The sequence below is a fragment of the Pistacia vera genome, unplaced genomic scaffold (assembly GCF_008641045.1).
Source record: "Pistacia vera cultivar Batoury unplaced genomic scaffold, PisVer_v2 Contig501, whole genome shotgun sequence".
Classification (NCBI taxonomy): domain Eukaryota; kingdom Viridiplantae; phylum Streptophyta; class Magnoliopsida; order Sapindales; family Anacardiaceae; genus Pistacia; species Pistacia vera.
This window is the reverse complement of record NW_022196337.1, coordinates 506,781-530,649: the sequence shown is the minus strand read 5'-3', so window position 1 is coordinate 530,649 and position 23,869 is coordinate 506,781. Positions and strand designations below refer to the sequence as shown.

General features: G+C 36.6%; 1 protein-coding gene across 2 annotated transcripts in view; it reads left to right on the top strand.

Moving 5' to 3' along the window:
* The window catches only part of LOC116105619 (E3 ubiquitin-protein ligase HOS1), a 31,550-nt gene that overhangs the window by 3,275 nt on the left and 4,406 nt on the right, over positions 1-23,869 (top strand). The window contains exons 1-5 of one of the 2 annotated variants that reach the window (XM_031392029.1): positions 20,635-20,761; positions 21,704-22,094; positions 22,428-22,562; positions 22,678-22,853; positions 23,363-23,770. In XM_031392029.1, coding sequence (XP_031247889.1) covers positions 20,654-20,761; positions 21,704-22,094; positions 22,428-22,562; positions 22,678-22,853; positions 23,363-23,770 — 1,218 coding nt within the window. In that variant the 5' untranslated portion in view covers positions 20,635-20,653. Of the gene's footprint in view, positions 1-49; positions 209-1,238; positions 1,654-20,634; positions 20,762-21,703; positions 22,095-22,427; positions 22,563-22,677; positions 22,854-23,362; positions 23,771-23,869 lie in introns of those variants that run through there. The other variant, XM_031392028.1, reaches the window with a different exon arrangement.

Genomic DNA, 23,869 nt, shown 5'->3' with positions numbered 1-23,869 from the left:
CCAGGGAATATTCTTTTATTTTTTCCTTTGTTTCTTAACTGAGGCTCAGTTTCTCTATTACCTGTTTGATCGGCATTGGACAATGCCTGATGAAAACTGGAGACATATTGTGGATGATTTTGCAGCCACCTTTAGCATAACCCGGCACTCATTACTGGAATCCCTTACTTTCTATCTTCTGGATGACCACACAGATGAGGCTTTGCAGGTAACTTCTGGACATGAAAGATTTGCCTGCATTTGAATGCAAATTTTAATTCCTTTTGAAGGCACATTATTTGAAAAGCTTCATATTTTTCATATGTTTGGTTTCATTGTTTTATTAGTCTGATAATTTTGAAGGCTGCTAAATAGAACTGTGAAAACAATAATGAATTTGTATTAGGAATCGATTTTCTATGCACTTCCATGCCGGTCTAGAGAAGAGATTGTTGCAGCATAATTGTTGGAATTATAAAGTATAAGTATGAGCTTCAAAAATGGTCTTCATTAACATAAGTTTAACATGTCATGGTTTCTATTGTTTGTTCAAGCTCGAAATGGTCTTCATTATCAAAAATGGTCTTCATTACTAGGTTTTGCGTTCTACCTCTACATGTAGAGCTCTTTTTATCTGTCCAAAGTAAATGATCTAGTTTCATTGTTTAGTTAGTCTGCTAATTCAGAAGGCTACTAAATAAAACTTTGTAAACAATAAAAGATATTTTATTAGGAAGCAATTTTCTGATGCACTTCAATGCTTATCTAGAGAAGAGAGTCTCAAAGCATAATTCTTGGAATTGTACAGTAGTTGTATGAGCTCCAAAGGTGGTCTTCATTTACATTAGCTTAGCATGTTTATAGTTTCTATTGCTTGTTCAAGCTCAAAATAATTCATTCTAGGTTTTGTATTAGACCTCTACATGTAGAGCTCTTTTGATCGTTCTACAGATAAATGATCTAGGAATAAAACTAATAGAAGCTCCATCAGGAAAAAAAATTCTATTTCTGTTTTTGAAAGCATTTAAGTTAATTCATTGAAGAATTATTATTGTGAGGTAGATTGAATTCTTATGGAGATTTTAAGTGCATGTTGTTATAGTTAGGATGTTTTCTTTTTTCTTCAATAATTTGTATGGTAAAAAGAAGTGTTCTAGGATGAAAGTGAAGGGTTTTTTTTGTTCCTTGCAGAAATATTTGTTATGTTTTGTATACCCATTTTATAATCTAATCATCTTTGACCTAATTATATTGCTCAGGAAGCTTGTCACCTTCTTCCAGAGATCTCTGGCCCAACAACTCATCCGAAGATTGCTCGAGTTCTCTTAGAAAGGGAAAACCCGGAGACTGCTCTTATGGTTTTGCGTTGGTCAGGTCGTGATGGTGGATCAGAGCTGGTTTCACTCAGTGAAGCTGGGACTGCTGTTCGGGTGAGAGTAGAGTGTGCACTTTTGACTGAAGCTTTTACATATCAGAGGATGCTTTGCAGCAAAGTCAGGGAAAAGCAGTTGAAGTATGGACCAAGTGGGGGCTCTTCTGATTATCTAAAAGGTGACTTCAAGACTTGGGAGCAGTGGGTGGAAATATTGGTCACTGAAATTTGTTGTCTTTGCATTCGGAGGAACTTGGTGGATCGGATGATCGAGTTACCTTGGAATTCCAATGAGGAGAAACATCTACATAAANTTTAGGGTTCAAGAAATTGATTTAGGGTGCAAATTTGCAGGTGTTCGATCGGAAAAAATCGCATCTCCCTTTCGTTCAAGAAATCGCTTTTTGAACTAATGAATTTTGATTAAGCGAGGTGAATAGTTAGTGGGGCTTGTTTTGCGAAATTTCAAATTTTAAAAACTTTCATTATTTATAATTCGACCCACATATGTTTTAATCTTTTCATTTTAACCCATTTTACGTGTTTAATTAATCCTAACTATGCCACGTCATCTTCTCTAAATAAAAAAAATTGATGAACAGTTTCAAGGCCATTTTCTTAAATCCAAACTTGGGATGACCGGGTAGCTAAATTTTCACCTAGTATCCGATAGACTCCAAAATTCTTCTCCTGCCTAGGTCAATATGAGTGAGACACAAGCTACCAGGTATGATGGATGGACTGATCAGAACACCTTTGGTGAGAGCGGGGTCAAGGGAATCAGGAAGAGGGACTTCTACTTCTTTGAATGCAGTTAGGGAATTCTTTCTTAGCCATCCTGTCTTCCCTTCTTTATTTTTATTTAGCAACCCACATGCAATCTCCTCCATTCTTGTGGGTCATAAGAGAAAATCAAAATGAAGAGGAAGATGGAAAAGACCCATCGGATATCTTCAACTATGGTGAAACAACCAATAGCCTACCCTCCATTCAGTTCTCCGTTTGCTCCATTTCTCCTGCAACAGAACTAACGCTTTTCGATAAAGCTTGGACTTGACCAACTGAGACAAGAGAAGCAACGACACATGTCCCTAAAGACTTCTCTGAGGCTGATATAAGCAAAGGAGAGGTAGCTTCCAGGATTAGGAAGATGAAACTTTACAGCCCCAGAGAAGAGGAAGAAGAAAGGAGAAAGGGTGTCTCTACGAGACTTGGGCTTCATCCGTATTATCCATGGAACATCAAGAAGAAGCTTACGCTTAGTTTGTTTACATGGTACATTCATATATTCTTTTGTCATTAATACTTTCTTGAAGAAGTTAGTTGAGCACTTATTAAAGATAGATATTCTAGTTATAAATTTTCTTGAATTTATTATACATGTTAAACAGGACTCATGCATAGAGTTGTTGCCAGAAGTCCAGCAGCAACTAGTGAAGAGTGGAAAATTGCATGTGATAGCTGTTACTTCTGGTGAAGAAACTGAAATGCCAGCTCAATCTGATCTTTCTGGGTAGCAAGAACCAAAATCGACTAGTTTGTTGGCCCCTACATCTGATTCTTCTCTTTTGGGGATGAACCATTTTACTCTAGCTAAATCATCGGCCCTAGTTGAAGATATCCGATGGGTCTTTTCCATCTTCCTCTTCATTTTGATTTTCTCTTATGACCCACAAGAATAGAGGAGATTGCACGTGGGTTGCTAAATAAAAATAAAGAAAGGAAAATAGGATGGCTAAGAAAGAATTCTCTAACTGCATTCAAAGAAGTAGAAGTCTCTTTGCCTGATTCCCTTGACCCCATTCTCACCAAAGGTGTTCTGATCAGTCCATCCATCATACCTGGTAGCTTGTGTCTCACTCATATTGACCCAGGCAGGAGAAGAATTTTGGAGTCTATCGGATACTAGCCATGAGTAAGAGTGAGATGAGAGAATGTGCTAAACTAATTGAAGATATTTGAAAGACGAGAGTGAGAGTGAGTAAGAACGAAAAGGACGGGTATCCATTCTTTANCAATTCGATCCTTTCATCATACGTTATCTCGACGAGACGAAGGCATAGAAATAGTGTCAACCTTCGGTTACTCTCGATATTATTTATTCAGTTTCTAGACCAATGACTCGTATGATAAACTGGATAGAGCAACAACTCAATCCCACTGTGGCCACAATTTTAGTGTCATTGCCATTTACTGAACTGCGCCATGAGATAACTTTCTCCCGTACCTAGGAGTGATGAATCCTCTGTCAATCCACCATAGTCTTGATACACTCCTTGATGCAGCCAAGCACCACCGTATTGACAGCTCTAAAAAGAACTGCGTTAGGCTAGTGTCAAACTACACCAATCGGTGCACAAGGCGCTCCGGTGATCTCAAGTTTAAGGATCACATGCACCACCATTCGTTAGAGGATTTGTTCCATAGACACTAGGGTTACCATCCATATGGAATCCTCTGGTGGGTCAGTCCAGTCAACTTGCTGTGGTGTAATCACCTACAGCAAGCACCCATGTGTTGCACCAGGTTGTCACCAAACAACCTTGACAAGTGAGATTAGTCATTGCCTTTCAACAGAGTCGTTCAACACTATGATAGTCTTACCGTATTATCTGTGCCCTTACTTCAGAATAATACTAGGGCTACGGACGTTTCTAGAATAGCCACCATATGTGCTCATAGGGTTCTCACTATCAAGATTTGAAACACTTGATACTCTCATCACGGTTCTACCATTCTAAGGACATATATCAATACATATTGTAATAATAATGATTTACGCGATATAGAATAAGATGCCTTTTATTATTGATTAATGAACATTATTATAAAGAGTCAATTCTACAATAATTGATTGGCTCTAGGGCACCTACTCCAACAGTTGAGAGATCACCAAATCCAATACCTAGTTCTTTAAATCCTTCCATTTTTGCTCATAAACAGTGTGCTGAGACTTGGTTCAAAATTAGAGGAAACAAGTGAGTTTTTAATGTTCATTCATTACTGGTCTAATCTAGATTTTTATTACTTGTTTTGGATTTGTAGGGTTTGAATTAAAGCTTAGTTAGTTACGTTTTGGTTTTTTTTTTTTTTTTAATTTGTACGGGTACTCGTGGGTGTACCCGGTCCACCCATTTACAAAACTATCTGGGTCGGGTATAGGTTCAAAAAAAAGGGCCCAATTTTACGGACCTGTACCCTATATTATTTACTTGGGTATGGACTTGTTTTGCCAAGTCTAGTTGGGTCAAGGCATTGGGCCATATAATGATCATAACATTATTGGGTCATCAGGGGTCCATTATGATTTTTTATCATACAGTTTATCCCCTACTCTCTAAGTTAAAGGGTTCTTAGCTTAGAGAGTAGATTAAGTCGAATGTGAGCTGAATGAGCCAACGTCTAAGAATCACGAGGTCAAGTGGACCATTATTCAAAGCGCAATGTAGCCGTCGTAAGCGTACATTTGGTTTACATATCGAACAGGAAAGAAGGAATCATGGATTCCTTGTTGGTGGGTATCATGAGCAAACTCGAACTTAAATGAGCTTATCAAGGAGATAGAGATCATTTATCTTAACTTAGTACATCCGATGTGAGCTAAGTGTTCACGGTGAAGAGGAACTTAGAAGCTGGTTCGTCACTCCTCGTTTTATTCCAAGTGTTGGAAGATCGTTTAGCACATTCCATTCGCATGGAGTGTGAAAGTGAGTAGGTACTGAGCTATGAGCTCGTGAGTGAATCAATCTTGGCAACATATGCCAAGTTGGGTGCCTAAAGGCATTGAATGAATTGCGTGAGCTACCATGTTGGATGGTGATGAGAATTTGTTTGGGAGTTGTGAAGTTGGAGACGTAGTTGTGTTAAGGTACAAGTAACAAAATTTTAACGACTCTTTTACTCTCTTGAAGAGTTGTCTTTTATGCATTTAATGTTAACGACTAAAATGACATTTTTTTTTGGTGCATTAAATGTTGATGTACTGTGTAGTGGCAGTTACTCATGTTTCCATTCGACAGTTACGCCTTCTCGTTTGATTGGAGTCGCGTGGATTTGTGTGAATGGTCGAGATCAATTCATGTTCACTTTATATTAGAATTTGAAGCGTTGTTTACCATTCTTGGATATTTGTCTTCTTTGTTTGAAACAAACCCTAAGAACTTCATTCTTTCACTATCTTTCTATGACCAGAGCTTAGTTTGACACTTTGGCGACTTTTCAAGCATCTGTTTGCGACGTTCACTATCAAACACTTGAAGAACTCTTAACACTATTCGTTTAAGGTATTTTCTTTCTCTTTCTTGTGTTAGAGTAGGTGCCCTAAAGTCAATCAATTATTGTAGAATTGATTCTTTGTAATAATGTTTATTAATAAATAAAAGACAATTTCTACTATGTCATGTAAATCATAATTGTATGTATTGATATATGTCCTTAGCATGGTAGAACCGTGACGAAGGTATCAAGTGTTTCAAATCTTGATAGTGAGAACCCTATGATCACATAAGGTGGCCATTTTAAAAATGTCTATAGCCTCAGTATTATTCTGACCAATGACAAATAATACAGTAAGGCTATCATAGTGTTGAATGACCCTGTCGAAAGGCAGTGACTGATCTCACTTGTCAAGGTTGTTTACTAACAACCTAGTGCAATGCATGGGTGCTTGTTGTAGGCAAGTTCACTGGACAGACCCGCCAAAGGATTCCATACGGATGGTAACCCCAGTGTTTAAGGAATAAATCTTTTAACGAATGGTAGTGCATATGATCTTTAGACTTGAGATCACCGGAGCGCCTTCTACACCGATTGGTGTAGTTTGACACTAGCCTAACATAGTTCTATTCAGAGCTATCATTATAGTAGTGATTGGCTGCATCAAGGAGTGTATCAAGATTGGTGGATCGACAAAGGATTCATCATTCTCGGGTACGAGAGAAGTTATCTCACAGTACAATTCAGTGAATGGCGATGACACTAAAGTTATGGCTATAGTGGGATTGAGTTTTTGCTCAATCCAATTTATTATTCTGATCATTGGTCCAGTAACTGAATACAAAGATATCGAGGATATCTAAAGTTGACACTATTTTTGTACCTCAACCTCGATGAGATAACAGATGGTGAAAAGATTTGATTGCACAGTAATTATATCGTTGATAGGTAGATATTTCGCTGAATCCGAATATATCGGGTGGCTATGATGCCTTGCTCAATCCAATTTTTTATTCTGATCATTGGTCTAGTAACTGAATATAAAGATATCGAGGATATCTAAAGTTGATACTATTTCTGTACCTCAACCTCGATGAGATAACAGATGATGAAAGAATTTGATTGCATAGTAATCATATCGTTGATAGGTAGATATTTCGCTGAATCCGAATATATCGGGTGGCTATGATGCCTTGCTAGGGGTCAATCTTGGTCTGTGTGTAGTGAGACGATTGATTGGTGTCAATCGTGATACTATTCACCACCGATATGATAAAGAGCCTACGGGTCACACACTTAGAAGACAGTTTAATGATGGTGACTTTTTTGAAAGGGTATATTCGTCTTTTAGATGAATGGGCATATTAGTAATTTTGTTGTGTAATTAAATTTACTGAGGTTGTAGCCTATGCCCAATTTTATTATTGGAGTAATTTAACAAAATTATAAATTTAATTATTAGAGTTAATATTAATATTTAAAGTAAATAATTAAATAGGGTTAATATGCAATTCTACCTAAAGTTTGGGTTCATGCTAAACTTTGGGGGTGGAATGGAAATTTGCTTTGTTATTTAAATAAAGCAAAAATTAGGTTTTATAACCTAACTCATTCCCTGGCCGTGCATTGAAATTGAGAGAAGCATTTTTCTTCTCTTCTCAATTCACATTCTTCAAAACTTGATTCCTTAAAGCGAAGAATTAATTCTAGCAAAATTAATTCTTGGTCATTGTGGTATTGTCTTCGTGTGGACGATGTGAGTTCGATTCCATTCTTGAATCGGTAGCGAAATCGGATTCAGAGACAAAGTGACAGAGCCTCCAATCCCAGGTATAATCAAATCCTTGTATGAATTTTCATTATTTCAATTTAAGCATGTAATAAATATAAATATATATACCCTGATTTCGATTATTGATTACTTTGATTTTGCTAAGATCAGAGTAATCGATAAGCGAATTTTTTTTTTTCCACTGCCATCGTTCGGCGTTTACTTACATCTTGGTTTCTTGTTTTGCTCCTGTTCATCGCTATTATCATGGTTGCATTGTGTTGGTAGGTTGTCTTTTAGGTTTTGTTCTTACTTTAGGACATTGTAGGGTAATGTTTAAGATAGTGTTTAGATAACTGTTTAGGTTTAGGGTTCTAGCATTGGATGCTCAAAGGCAAGTGCGGTTGTAAGTTGTTAGTTAGGGCATTTCACACAACTAGAGGGTGTAACCGTAGAGCTTCGACTGATGCTTGTCTTTGTGGTTTTCAAATGTTTGGAAGTAGAGATAATGCCGAGGAGGTTCGTGACTTTGTTGAGGGTGAAGAAGCGATCTCCACCTCTTTGAATGTAAAAGATACCCAGTCCATGTGTTTAATCGCTCCTTAACGAGCTGTAGAACCTTCTCCTCATGAGCCTTCAAGCAACGAGCGTGTAGATAAAGAGGAGGATGAAGACTCATCCTCTGATACTCCTTCGACGCCTGCTGCGCGAGGAGATGAACCTCCAACTTGTGGGTCGTTTACTCCTACTACGATCACACGAGTGGAGTTTAGGTGTATTAAGATGCGATACGCTATTTGAGTCTATTGTGCAACTTGGAATCGTACTTAGCTCAAAACCCGCCTCTCGATTAAGTGCGATCTCGGAGGCTATTTTGAAATGCGGGTTGTCTATTCCTTTGCACCTATTTATCTGTGAGGTACTAGACTACGTTGGGATTATGCCAATGTAGCTTAGTACAATTCTTATCTCTATGACATTGGAATGCATCTCGCGTTCCAAGAGAGCGAACTTGGTGAGTTGTCAATGCTCGAGCTCATGTATGTCTATTCACTTAAGCAAAATCCGGGCAAGATGACCAACCATCTCTCCTAGCGAACATCTAGGAATACTAGAGGGATAGTTAGGGCTCCTAGTAACATAGAAGATTGAGAGTCTAAATACCTGTTCTTTGAGTACGACGAAGTTTGTGTTTTTAGAGATGCGAGTAGGTTTCCTTAACTTTTCACTTTTTCCTTAGTCTTTACCAAGAGTTGCAATCCTTAACATTTTGTCTTTTCTTTTCCTTTTTCTTCTTTCCCTCTTGATGTAGAGAATTGCCTCTTAAAGTGATGCGCATTAAGAGATCGTTATAGGGTTGAGGAATTCAGTACCTCCTCAAGATTTTCGTAATTGTAGGGATTTGATCTCCATAAAGAACTTGAGGAAGTACAAGTTTTGTTAAGGAGATACTGTTATTCCTTCTACTTCTAGTAGATTAGTTCTCAAACATAGAACTTATATATCTTATCTTTGTTTTATCTTTTGCATAATCCTAGCTTCTTGTACTTGTTTTTTACAAGAATGGCTTCCAATATTAACCTTTTGAATTTCGAGAATAAGAAACAAGCACAACTTGCTTCATTTTTGTCTGCCGGAAGCTTGCCAGTTCACAAACCAGTTAATCGATAATCGAACTAAATTTCGGTTCGGTTAGTAACTGATTCAAGAGGTAATTCAGTTTGGTTCGGATTACCCCTTGAATTAAAAAAGTGGTTTGGTTCAAGATATTGGCTTCGGTTTGGTTACCCAGATTTCCACACCGCTACTTGTCCCATGGTTTGTGTAACTTTGTAGAGGCTCTCCTAGGTCGGGCCAAGTTTACTAGTTTCGGCCTCCTTTGTTTTTTGAAAAACACATCGTAGCACCCAATTGCCAACTTTAAACACTCTGGCTCTAATGTTTCTGTTGTAATGCCTAACAACCTTTTGCTAGTATGATGCCATTTGTAGCACGGCTTGATGTCGTAATTCATTAATAGTGTTAAAGTTGTGGCACAACTTTTGCTGATTTGACTCATCGTCTTGCCACGGTACCTCATTGTTGGGAGTCTGGTTTTGGCTGGAATCACGGCCTCAGAGCTGTATGCTAGCAAGAATGGAGTTTCACTGGTGGAAGTTTAGGCCGTAGTTCAATAAGACCATAACATTTCTAGTAGCTCGTCTGCCCATGCTCCTTTCACTTTCTTGAGTCATTTCTTTAAAGTACTGACAATTATTTCATTCGAGGACTCAACTTGTCCATTGGCTTGGGAATAATGCGGGGTGGAAAAACTTAGCTTTATTCCTTATCTTTGCAAAAATCTTGGAAGTTAAAGCTGATGAACTGATATCCATTGTCTGTAACAATCTTCCTTGGTATTTCGAACCGACAAATTATGTTTTTCTAGATTAAATTTCTTACTTCGCGATTATGGACTTAGGAGAAAACTTCAACCTCGATTCACTTTGTGAAGTAGTTAGTTACCACAAGCATATAAACTCGCTATCCAAGAGCCGTTGATAGCTTTCCCACAATATCCATCCTCTATTTCATAAAAGACCATGAAGTGAGGATGAAGTTTAGACGTTCTGGTGGATGATGGGATACTTGAGCAAATCTCTGACTACTGTCACATTGTCTAGTGAAGTTCGTTGAGTCAGTTCGCATAGTAGGTCAATAGTAACCTATTATGAGAGCTCGATTGGCAAGGCTACGTTCTCTAATGTGGTTGCCACATTCTCCTTCATGCAGCTCGGTGAGGACATATTTGGCTTCCTATAGGGTGATGCACTTCATATATGGGTTGAAAAAGGAATTTTCCAATAGTTAGTCATCAAATGTAAAGTGGGTTGCTTTAGCTTTGATTTTTTGTGCTTCGTTTCTGTCAGCTGGGAGCTCGTTGTCTACCAGGTAGCAAATTATTGAAGTCATCCATGAATTACTTGTGGCGATGATAGATACCTTAGACGCTAGTAGGGGTGGGCAAAATTTTAGGGTAGAACCGAAACCGATGGGTACTCCGGTGTCGGTTTCGATTCCTACCCGCAACCAATCGGTTCTGGTTCCGGTTCCAATTTTGATTCTGATTTCGGTTTTGGTTTTGGTTCTAGTTCTGTTTCCAAATCAAAGGAACCGGAATCAGGAACCAGAATTAAATTGAGATAACATTAAAATAATGATGGTTTTTTTTTTTAATATTTTGCATGTCCTATAAATATATAAGAAAATTTAGGATTTGGGGAAAAAAATTCGACAATCTCCAATAATCCAGTGTGCCTGTCGATCTCTGATCTCTCTCAGTTCAAATCTTCGAACTTGAATATTCGAGGCTGCCAATTCAAATTGTCAAAATCCATCTCACCATCTCAACTCTCACATTTGCAAGATTGTTTTCATTATCTCCAATTAGGTATTTTCAAAATCCCCAATTTCTGTTATTTAGGGTTTTCAATTTGAATTTGAATTTCTATTTGCATCTTTACTTTTAGAAACAGGTCCTCCCTTGCTTTATTTTGAGGTACTGCATATGTTTTCAATCATCCCAAGTAATATTTGTTTTAGTTTTAATTATCGTCATCATCATTATTTTTTTTTTGCAGTTGCTAATTAAGTTTAACTTCTATAAGTCAAAATTGTTTGTGTTGTGAAGTCAAACAACAATTTTTTATTAATGTATAATGGAGGAAGCTTGAGTTTATTTTCTTAATTTCTCATTTTGATTTATATGAAATCATGTTTTGTTTTCATCAGATCATTGGTGTTTATTTAGCCATTCATTGGAAGTTCTAAACATTTATGTGACTGGTAAAGAACTCTTAGAGAAAAAGCATGAGTTAAATGGTTTGGTGATTGTGAGATCACTGTAAGCAAGGTGCAATTTTATGACACAAACATATTATATTCATAGTATGAAAATAGGTAAGAGAAAGAAGGATGTTAAGTCTTTCAGAGACAACCAAAAAGGAAGAATGACAATCAAGTCATGAAGAAACATTATAAAGTAACAATAAATATATGAGTTCACCTTCTTCGGGGGTAAGGGGATTAAAATTGAAGTGTTATTTCTTATTAAGATGTGAATTGGGATTGTAGACAACAAGAAATCCATTAAGTTGTGTATCTTAATTTCTTCTTCTTCTTTTTATTTTTTTATTTTTTATTTTAGGAAATAGCACTTAAAACTAACAAGAGAAGAAAATATAATAAAGCTAACTAATTTCTATCTGTATCTTTTACCATCCTTCAAATTGAACATAAATTACTATATTTTCATGACATGACTAATTAATGATTATGGGTTGACTTGACTAATTAAATTGATTAAAGATTATGGGTAGAGCAATACATATTTTCATTGTATGCTGATTGCTTAAATGTTTGTCGGAACAATGTCATCACTTAGAGAAAACATTGACATTGACATTGAGGATATGCCTAATATTAGAGAGTTGATATCAAATAGAAATATGCATGGGCAGGCTAAGCAATTTGGTGTGTGGGAACATTTTGAGAAGATTATTAATGAGAGAACCAACAAAGTAGAACAGACGAAGTGTTTCTATTATGAGAAGTTGTTGATGTACAGTGTGACTAATGGAACTTCCTCTATGCACAAGCATTCATCAAGGTGTAAGAAATACCCTCACAATGTAGATAAAAGCCAAACAATTCTCTCATCTTTTAGAAACACAAAGAAAGAAGATAACAAGGAATGTAGTACGGTTACCGCTTGGAGATTTAGTCAATAGGTCTCTAGGTAATTGCTTGCTGAGATGATAATTGTTGATGAAGAACCGTTTACAAAGGTGGAGCGGCCAAGTTTTGGGAAATATGTAAGTTCATTGCAACCTTTATGGAGCATATTTCTCGTTATACAGTGGCTAGGGATTGTTTGAAGATTTATAATTGTCAGAAGATTTCATTGAAAAAACAGTTGAGTTCTCTAAAGTCTAGGATTGCTCTAACAACTGATATATGGACTTCCATTTAGAATTGTAGCTATTTATGCCTCATTGCTCACTTTATTGATGAGAACTGGGAGTTACATAAGAGGATTATGAGTTTTGTGACCATTAGTTGTTACAAGGGTAAGGAGATAGGGAAATGGTAGAGAAATACATTCTTGAATGGGGTATTGAAGATCATGTGTCCACTTTAATGGTGGATAATGCTAGTGCTAATGATGTGGCTATCAATTACTTGAAGGATAGATTGGTAGATACAAATGCCTTAATTATGGATGGTCAGTATTTTCATATGAGATGCACTGCTCATATTATCAATTTGGTTGTGAATGATGGTCTTAGTGAGGTAAAGGATAATATCAGCCATATCTGTAGTTCGGTTAAGTATGTGAGGAGTTCTCCTAGTAAAGCCCTAGCATTTGAAAGATGTGTGAAAGAAGGAAAAAATAACTTATAAAGGTCGTTTGTGTCTGGATGTGGCCACTAGATGGAACTCCATTTATCTCATGTCATATGCTGCAATAAAATTCAGTAAAGCTTTTAAGAGGTTGGAAGATGAGGACCCCAACTTTTCTATTGATTTGTCACATGAAACTCCTTCAGCTAATGATTGGGAAAAAGCAATTGTGTTTGCCAAATTCTTGGAAACGTTTTATAAAGCTACTACAAGGATGTCGAGGATGAAATATGTGACTTCTAACAATTATTTTGATAAGATAGTTTCCATTGTCTTTTCTTTGAATGATTGGGAGAACGGCCCTAATCCTTGTCTTCACAGCATGTCTAAGAAAATGAGAGAGAAGTTTGACAAGTATTATGGGAGTCTTGACAAAGCCAATGTGATGGTGCTGAGTGTAACAGCATTAGATCCTTGGTATAAGATGAAATATGTGAGCTGGTGCTATAAAAAGATTTATGCCAATGACTCGGGAAAAGCTGAAATGATGACTACAATCTTGAGAGATGTGTTAGAACGACTTTTGGATTTTATGACTGACTTGCCTCAAGTGTAGAAAAGGTCAAGCTTCTAGTTCCTTTCCACCTATGAGAACTAATCAATCTTCAGATGGTGTTGTTGGTTCTGATGCTACTATTAAGTATCACCCCATCAAGGACGCATATTTGGAGGAGATGGAGGAAGTGGTACTTGATGTTAACAAATTAGAGTTATAGTTGTACCTTGAGGAGAAATGTGAACCCTTGAAGTGTGAGTTGAGTTCTTGGATTGGTGGAAAGTAAATAAAGGAAAGTATAAGGCTCTCTCACATATGGCAAGAGATGTCTTTGCAATTCCGGTGTCTACAGTTGCTTCTGAGTTAGCTTTCAGTATATCGAGTGGTGTACTTGATCAATTTTGGAGTTCTTTATCTTCGGGTGTTGTAGAAGTGTTAATTTGTGTACAACTGCACAACTCAGCACAAGATTGGTTAAGATGTGCACCCACACCTACTCCTTCTGAAGATTACTTGGTGGATGCAGAGACTTATGATTTAGGTAACTTATTAATATCAATGTCTTATATTTTCATTTAGTTAATGTAGGTTTATTCAATTTTTTAACATACTAAATTACTAATTGAGTAATTGACATCCTTTTTTTTTTTTTTTTTTTTTTTTAGTGCTGAAAACAATTGATGAAGAAACTATTACCACTGCAAAATTTGGGGATAAAACTTGATATGTTATTATGTTGTTGTACTTGTGCTATTTAAAATGTTATATAATTTTTATTTTGGAGTATGAAACTTGATATGCTATTAACTTATTATGTTATGTTATTGTGTTATGTAATTTTATTTTGGGGAGGATGAAACTTGATAGTTTATATGTTATTATGTTGCTATGCTTGTGTTATTTAAAGTTTTAAAGTGTTATGTAATTTTAATTTTGGTAGGTCAAAATGGATATTGGAATAGTTGTAATTTTTGTAAAGTCTGCAGAGTGTATTTGTCGTTTTAGAAAATTATTAGGGGTGTAATGTAATTTTATAAGGGTTTATTTGTCATTTTTAATAAGGGGTAATTGATATTTGCCTGGGTACCCTAAACTGCAACCTGTAATAGGTTTCGATTCTAGGTTTTTAGGAATCGAAACCGACATTTCGATTCTGGTTCCAAATCAAAGGAACTGGCCTATTTCAGTTCCGGTTTCTATTCCTTCAAAAAAGGGCAGGTACCCGGACTTGTTGACCTCTAGATGTTGGGTCATTCCAAACTTTTGGCCACTGGAGGTAGACAAGCGGAATGGTTTCAAAGTCACGGTTTGGATGGACGACCCAAGATTGGCTAAAGCATCAACATGGTTGTTCTCCGTCTGTGGGATTTGTGTGATTGTGAATTCCTCGAAGGTGGATTAGAGTTCTTTCACATGAGAGAGGTAAGCTGCCATTTTGGAGTCTCGAGCTTGATAAGTGCCTTGGAGCTAGTTAATGATGAGATGGGAGTCTAAGCGAATGTCTATCTTGCGTGCGCCAAGTTCCTTGGCAAGTGAGAGGCAAAAAATTAGTGCTTCTTATTCGACCTTGTTGTTGGTTGCTTTGAAACCGCAATGGATAGCTTGCTGAATCAGGTCGTCTTTTGGTGAGGTGAGTACGAATCCTACTATAATTCTTTTTTGGCCTGGACGTGGATGTTAAGTGTGTAGTCAGCAAGAAAGTTCGCTCACGCCTAGGACTTGATGGCAGTTTGTGACTGTAAGTGATATCAATCTCGCTAAGCTTTACAGTCCATTGAGTTGGTCAGCTAGATAGCTCGGGTTTATGTAATACTCTCTTTAGCAAAAAGGTTGTGAGAACGGTAATCGGATGACATCGGAAGTATGCTAGAGCTTGCGTGCTACGGTGACTAAGATTAGTGCAATCTTTTCAAGCGAGTTGTAACGCATTTTTGTGTCGAGCAGTGACTTGCTAACATAATAAGTTGAAAGATGTTTCCCTTCCTTTTTACGAATGAGCACAATTGAGGTTGCAGCCTCGGAAAAGGTAAGGTAGATAAAGAGTCGCTCCCTGTCTTTAAGTTTGGAAATGAGGGGGGCAACGTGAGGTACTTCTTAAATTGATATAATGCCTCTTTGCAAACCAGAGTCCATTCGAACTTTTTTTATTTTCTGATAGCAACGAAAAAGGCATAGCATTTATCTGACGATTCAGAGATGAATCGGTTCTAAGTGGCTACCCTTCCGGCAAGTCGTTGGACGTCTTTGATATAGGTAGGTGATGGAATGTTCATTATCGAGTTGATTTGGTCAGGATTTGCTTCAATACCTTGCTGTGTGACTACATAGCCTAAGAATTTTCCCAAGGAAACTCCAAACAAACACTTGGCTAGATTAAGCTTCATGTTGTACTTTCTTAAGACGTCAAAAGTTTGTTAAACATGCTTGAGGTGTTGTTCTGTGACTAGTGATTTAACCAACATGTCGTCAATATAAACTTCCACGGTGTCCCCCACATCTCGATGAACATTATATTAACGAGGTGTTGATAGGTCACACCAGCGTTCTTCAGTGCGAAGGGTATGACTTTGTAGCAAAAGATGCCCCTTTTTGTGATGAATGTTGTTTTCTCTTGGTCGTAGGATATATCAAGATTTTATTATACCTTGAGAACGCATCCATAAAACTGAGGAACTTGTGGCCGGTGGTTGCCTCTACTCGCATGTCGATGTGAAGCAATGGAAATGAATCATTTGGACATGTCTTGTTGAGGTCTGTAAAATCAATGTAAACTCGCAACTTTCCATTTTTCTTTCTTACCACAACGACATTGGTGAGTTAGTCAGGATAATGAACAAAAAAAAAAAAAAAAATGATAATTTAAAGGAGCATTAATTATAGGGCCACCACTTGAATAAAAAATAATTTATTTTATTTTTCTAATAAAAAATTTCTCTCTCGTAAATAAAAATATTTTTGTTTCAAATTAAGATTTTTTTATACAAAATTATAAACAGATACTAACAATTGATATATTTAAGATTTTGATACGAACAAAATAAATGATAATTTAAAGGAGCATTTTTTGTTGTGGAAATGATAAATTTCATGTTTTTCATTCTTTTCTTTATTTTTCAGATAAAAATACTGAATGCGTTTTTATTTTTTGCGTTTTCAAATACCATTTTCAAACAAATATATCAAACACATTTACTTTTAGCTTTTTCTAATCATTTTGAATATTTAAAAAAAAAAAAAAGGAAAATGAAAACACAATATCTATCATAAATGGGCTAATCTGGAATCTAGCATTTGGGTAACCTCTTAGTGTGTTTGGTTGGGGGTTACATGGGATTACTGAGGTAATGTCATCTTTTATTACTTGATTACCACGTTTGGTTGTCAAGTAATATAAGATTCTGGTAATCTTCTAATACCAATAGGGGTCGTTTGGATCAGGGGTATATAAGATAATGAAGATAATTTTCATTTGTTTTGCAAGATTCCTGTGTTTGGTTTGCTAATAATAAAATATTACGATAATCTTTTATTGCAAATAGTGTTTACTATTGGTAATGTAGAAGGTAATCTTATTACCTTGTTAAGGGTGTTATTAAAATTTTACCGGGGTAATCTGATTTTTCTATCCATTTTGCCCTTAATTAAAAACCATTTTGGACACAATTGCCCTCAAATATCTACCAAATAACAATTACCCAGCCCCCTATATTTGAGAAATTAGCTAAAACACCCCCGTCATAAAAAAGTTTAAAAGTTAACAAAATACTCCCAGCCACCTAAGACCACCGCCGGCCGTGACTCACCACCGCCAGCCGTTGGTGTCAGGCATTGTAATGGTGCACGACCGGCAGGATCTAGTCGGTCTTGCATTGTTGAGGCCTTTTTTGGCCATGGATCACATGTTGGAATAGGTGCCCTAGACCCAATCAATTATTGTGGAATTGACTCTTTGTAATAATGTTCATTAATCAATAATCTAGGCATTTTATACTATATCACGTAAATCATTATTATTACAATATGTATTGATATATGTCCTTAGAATGGTAGAACCGTGACAAGGGTATCAAGTGTTTCAAATCTTGATAGTGAGAACCCTATGAGCACATATGATGGCCATTCTAGAAACGTCCATAGCCCCAGTATTATTCTGAAGTAAGGGCACAAATAATACGGTAAGGCTATCATAGTGTTGAACGACCCTGTCGAAAGGCAGTGACTGATCTCACTTGTCAAGGTTGTTTGGTGACAACCTGGTGCAACACATGGGTGCTTGTTGTAGGCGATTACACCGCAGCAAGTTCACTGGACTGACCCACCAGAGGATTCCATATGGATGGTAACCCCAGTGTCTATGGAACAAATCCTCTAACGAATGGTGGTGCATGTGATCCTTAGACTTGAGATCACCGGAGCGCCTTGTGCACCGATTGGTGTAGTTTGACACTAGCCTAACGCAGTTCTTTTCAGAGCTGTCAATACGGTGGTGATTGGCTGCATCAAGGAGTGTATCAAGACTATGGTGGATTGACAGAGGATTTATCACTCCCGGGTACGGGAGAAAGTTATCTCACGGCGCAATTCAGTATATGGCAATGACACTAAAACTGTGGCCACAGTGGGATTGAGTTGTTGCTCTATCCAGTTTATAATACGGGTCATTGGTCCAGAAACTGAATAAATAATATCGAGAGTAACCGAAGGTTGACACTATTTCTATGCCTTCGTCTCGTCGAGATAACGTATGATGAAAGGATCGAATTGCACGGTAACCATATCGTTGACAGGTAGCTACTTTGCTGAATCCGAATCTATCGGGTGGCCATGATGCCTTGCTAGGGGCCAATCTTGGTCTGTGTATTAGTGAGACGATTAATTGGTGTTAATCGCAATACTATACACTGCCGATATGATGAGGAGCCTAAGGGTCACACACATAGAAGACAATTTAAGATGCAAGAAGAAAGAAGGGCGTTTTCGTCTTTTAAGGCGAAAGGGTATTTTGGTAATTTCACAGTGCAATTAAATTTGCTGAGGTCGTAGCCTTTATTTAATTTGTTAGAAAAATTAAATAAGTGAAATTACGTTTAAATGTGTGTTCGCACATATTTAAATATATTATCATTATTGTTAAATGTTAATATATATTTAAATATATATATTAATTGATTTTAATTGAGATAATGATGGAAATTAAAATAAATCAAATTGGGAGTGTTTGGCAACATGGGGCGTTTGGGTTGGAGCCCAAGCCTATTCCGTATGGGATTAGGGCAAATTGTTTTTAAATATAAAAGGAAAAGTGTGTGATTTTTTAATTAAGGGTTTTTTCTTTTTTGAAAAACAAAAACACAGCAGCCCAAATTTTGCCTCTCCCACGGCAGTAACACCAAGAGCCTAAAAATCAATTCAATTGATTTTTGTTTTTCTTCTTAATCTTGAAGCCAAAGAGGATCTAGCAAATCCCTCTTTGGTTCTTTTGACATTGTCTTCGTGTGGACTACGCAGGTTCGATCCTACACTTGGATCGGTAGCAAAACATTCGTCGACAAATTTGGAGGAGCCTCCAACGTGCATTTGTGTCTCTTAACTCATGTTTAATATTTCTGCAGATTCTTATTATGATAAAATTGTAAAATTATACCCTTGATCTTGGCTCATGTAAACGATCCTGTTATATTATTTTTTTTCGTTTCCGCTACGTATACGGGACCGTTTACTAACATCACAGATCCATGGTTAGAAATGGCTGGACCTGGCGTTTCTATGACCGTTTCACGGTCAAAGATGTGGCCGTGAACTGGCCACAGATCTGGCCGTGAAATGGCCACAGATCTAGTTGTGAAATGGCATGGCCAAAGATCTAGCCTTTTCACAGCCAAAGATGCCACATCTTTGGTTGTGAAATGGCCATAGATCTGGCCGTTTTCCTACCATGGATTTGTTATCCATGGCCATTTCAGGCTTTGTTGGTGCACGGCCGACCATATACGGTCAGTCATGCACCATTCCATCGACTGCCGGCGGTGGTGGCTAGTTACCGGCAGTGGCTTGTGGTGGGTGGGAGTGATTTTACTACAAATTAAAGTTTTATATGGCTTGGGTGTTTTAGCAAAATTTTAAATGTAGGGGGTTAAAAGAAATGATTCAAAAAATAATAACAAAAAATATTATTATGTTAATATTTAAAGGGAGGGCAATTGAGTAATCTACATAACATATCCACCCATTTATCCTCCCAACCAAATATATTATTCACCAATTTATTTGAACCAACCAAACACATTTTCTAAACATTCTCAGCAATCTTTAAGGTGATCTTTCTTTTCGTTAATTTAATATACCCCTATAATAAAATATTATATGATTCAAACGCCCTCATAATAGTTACTATTGGTAATATAGGAGGTAATCTGATTACCTCCATTTTCTTAAGTATTTTAAGATTACTTGGTAATCTTATTTTTGTTATAATTTTACCTTTTATTAATAAAATTTTAGGACAATGCCCTTATTTTACGAACAATTTACAAAAATACCAATTGACTATTTTATCCTTATATATAAAGCTTTTAGAACATAAATACCCCTGAAATTTAAAAAAATTACCCAAGGGTGGTGGCTGGATCTAGCTACCACCACCAGCTGTTGACAACCACTATTGGCGGTTGGCGACGACCATATCTGGTCGGTCGTGAGCCAGATCTATGGCCGAAAACAACCAGATATTTGGCCATGAAATGACGGCAGTTTCATGGCCAAATATCTGGCCTTTCAACGACCAGGTCTCCACCTTCACCGTCGGCAGTGGCTTAGGGCGGGTGGGGATGTTTTTATTAAGTTTTAATTTTTTTTTTTGTTGGGGTGTTTTAGCTAAATCAGAAATGTAGGGGGTTAAAAAACTATTCAAAAAATAATAATTAAAATAATATTATATTAATATTAAAAAAAAAAAGCAATTTAGTGAATTATATAACATACTCATTAATTTATTATTTTCTAACCAAACATATTCACTAATTTATTCCAACCAACTAAATATATTTCCGTAAACATTCACAGTAATCTTGAATTCCTAGTAATCTTTAAGAGTAATATAATATTCAAGACATTCATAGTAATCTTGAATTCCTAGTAATATTTAAAAGTAATATAATATTCCTTGCAGCAAACGGGCCCTTACAGTCATGGGTGGTATACCCGACCCGACCGGAAAACGACAGTCGGATCAAATGATTAATCTCAAAATTCCAATTTGAATTCTCAGGATCGCCCTCTTAAAATTCGTTTGTTTCAAGCCCTAAATACAACACTCCCTCTAGTAACTTAACATCACCATTTGCTTCTTTAGCAACGAATATTCAACGAAGCTCCACATATGGATAAAACTGAAATCAACGGTCCCAATTCACGGTTCATCTCCGCCGACTGCGGCAGCACCGTTAGATCGCCCTCGCAACATAACTACAGTAGCCGCGCCGTTCAGGTACACAGCACACACTTCTCCGTACAAGCAGTAAATGTACATAATATGCTTATGCTCATTTGTACGTAAAACCCTAGATGTTATTTTAGGGTTTTAGGTTTCAATTAAATTTTCGTAAGGGTTATAGAGCAGGGAAGGCGTTATGTCGATAGATGTTTAGTTCTTAAGGTTTACGTTGGTTATATTATTTGCTTAGTGCCTTCAAAGTGTTATGTTGAATTGTGATGAGAATGTGGAAACTGGAAATGTGGTAGAAAAGATTTTGGCATTTTTTAAGCTGTCTACTGTAGGGGTTTAGAATCTGAGAAGTATGTAAAAGATGTTTGTTTTCTTGTACTTACACTGTGAAGAGAGCTTGTACAAGTAAGATATCGTGTTTTAATTGTTTTTTAGGTTAGAGTGGAGGAATATAGAAATGAGAATATGTTTATGGTTTTCGATTGAAGTAAATATGTGTTTTATGAGTTATTTTGATTTGGGTTGATTATAATGTAACCAGTGACGGTATTGCATAAGTAAGGGGTTTTATTGTACATGGTATTCTAACTTCATCTTTTTGTTGTCTCCTGTTTTATTGCATTTAGGATAATGTGTTTAAATCAACAGTGTTGTATTAGGTGGCAATCCAATCATAGAATTGGAAATAGTTGGAAATGGTGGTTGCCTTATTCAGAAACATTAGACATTGACATCCTGCTAATCCAGAGATTTGGTTACATAGTTCCAAGCACGGTGTTAGTTCAAAAATTGAAGCTGTGAATGCTTCTTGTTGTCGTGTTTCTGTTTTGTTATTATTTTTGAATGATGAGAATAAAATTGTGTAAAAGTTGTCTTGGACGTTAAAGATAAAAATGCCTTTACTATATAATGTGCTATTCAGCTTCTGCTAACAATGATTAGTTTTATCAGGAGTTTATATTTTCCTATTAATTTCAATTTCAGGAAACTTTGGAACACTTGGCATCTATTGATCTCAGTGAGTTGTGCAATGAAGCCAAAATTGAGCGTTGTCGGGCAACTAGAGACTTGAGAAGCTGTGGGCGTTATGTACAGTGTGTGTTGAACTCATGTGGACATGCCTCTTTATGTGCAGAGTGTAGTCAACGGTGTGATTTTTGCCCAATTTGTAGAATACCCATACCTAAGGATGGAAATAGACTTCGGCTTCGCCTTTATTATGAGTGCATAGAGGCTAGTCTGATATCCAAAAGATGTGATGAAAGGTTCCAAGATATAGAGGATGGGGAGAATCAACTAACTGCTGATATTCAACGGCTTTATTCTTTGTTCGACATTGCCTTGGAGAATAACTTGACTTCTTTGATTTGCCATTGTATCCTATTGTTGCATTGGTGTCCCTCCCTTTTTTTATGTCTTTTAATTTTTGGGCATGCAAATTGAGTTTCTTATCTTCATGACTTCTCATAGATACCACTGTCTTTCCCTATATTAAAAATTCTTAAAATTGTGGACTACTTTTCTATCTTATTCTCTAGAAGAAAAATTTCAGTGAACTCTGAAGACTGCGGTAACAGGGATAAAAACAGCTTGATATTTGTATTATATGTCACAGTGTGAAGATGGCACAAATATATGTCACTGTTATCTGTTTAAAGGTTGTTTCCTTTTGTTGGAAATGCGTGTTTTCCTTAAATAAAGTTGACAGATGTTAGCGATGTTTGTATGGATGAAGCTGCTGTGTCTAGTGATCCTGTCATTGCCTTCTTGTTGGATGAAGTGGTCATCAAGGATTGGTGCCAGCGGGCATTCAAGAATATCATAGCAGAACTAGAGTGGATATGTATCCTTATCAATCTTTTTAATTTTTTTATCCAGCACATGTTGATCACTATTTGTGCTTCTGGATATTGTCTGCAGTCTATTGACATTGTTTGTTTCCTAATCTTTCTCATTAGATAATTTGGGAGTAGAAGAGATGAAAACTAGGCTAAGTACACTTCTAAAGTTTTCAGTGCAGCTGGCTGGCATATCTAGTGTGATTGAAGTTTTGTCATCATCGTTTAAGGATGATCTTTCTGCACAGGTTCATGACTTGCACCAACTTCAAGAGAGCATATTAAAGACAAAACAGGTTTGGTTACTACAAAATTATGGTTTTAATGGTGTGGATATATCAATGTTTGATTGTTTAAGGATGATCTTTCTGCACAGGTTTTGTTTGCCCTGGTTCTTTTTTTTTTTTTTTTTACATATTATTTCTGAAATTATTTCATCACATATTCGTTGACCTTTTTTATGAATAACAAATTATATCTCCATATAGTTTCGGACTTCTGATTAGGTATTGCTTTTTCTTGTAAAAGTTCTTAGAGACCATGATCTTGAAAAGCATGATTGATAGTAAATAGGATTTAAATAGAGAAATCAGCTCTTGCCGCATCTCATGCCATAGTTGTGCTTCTGTGATATTTCACTGTGTACCTAGCATCTCCTTATATAAATATATTGTTTTTATTGAATATATGAAGTTGTAAGTGTGCATTTTTTAGTAAGCAGTCAAGTGGGTTATGAACTGTTATCAACATTTGGTCAACTATAAAACTAAGAATAGTTCTGTCTAAATATTGTTTCTTGTTTCAGCATTTGGAGATTATGATGTGGTGTGTAAAGCATCAATTTCTGGAGGATTTGACATCTCGTTATGTTAATTTCGCATCATGGCGTTCTTCAGTCCGTCAAAGGAAATCAGCTGCAACTAAGCGTGCATGGTTTGATGTGGTAAATTACTCTGCAGAGTCCACTGGACAGGATGGTTCTCTGTTCATTGAAGATGCACTAGCTAATCTTGAGATAGAGCAGAAGTATAATCAGGGAAGGGGAGAGGAATTAGAACTTGCATCTTTGCACAAGGATGAAGGAGGCTTGTCCTTCTTTAAGTCCAGGATAGAGGGATTGTCAGGTTGCTACCCGTTTGAAAATCTTCGAGCAGCTGTTGATATACTATTTTTACATGGTAGTTCTGATTTGGTTGTTGCAAAGCAGGCAATTGTATCCTTTCTCCATTTTAAGTTACTTTTTGCATACTGGATGATATCGTTGGTTGTAGATATTTTTAACCAGGGAATATTCTTTTATTTTTTCCTTTGT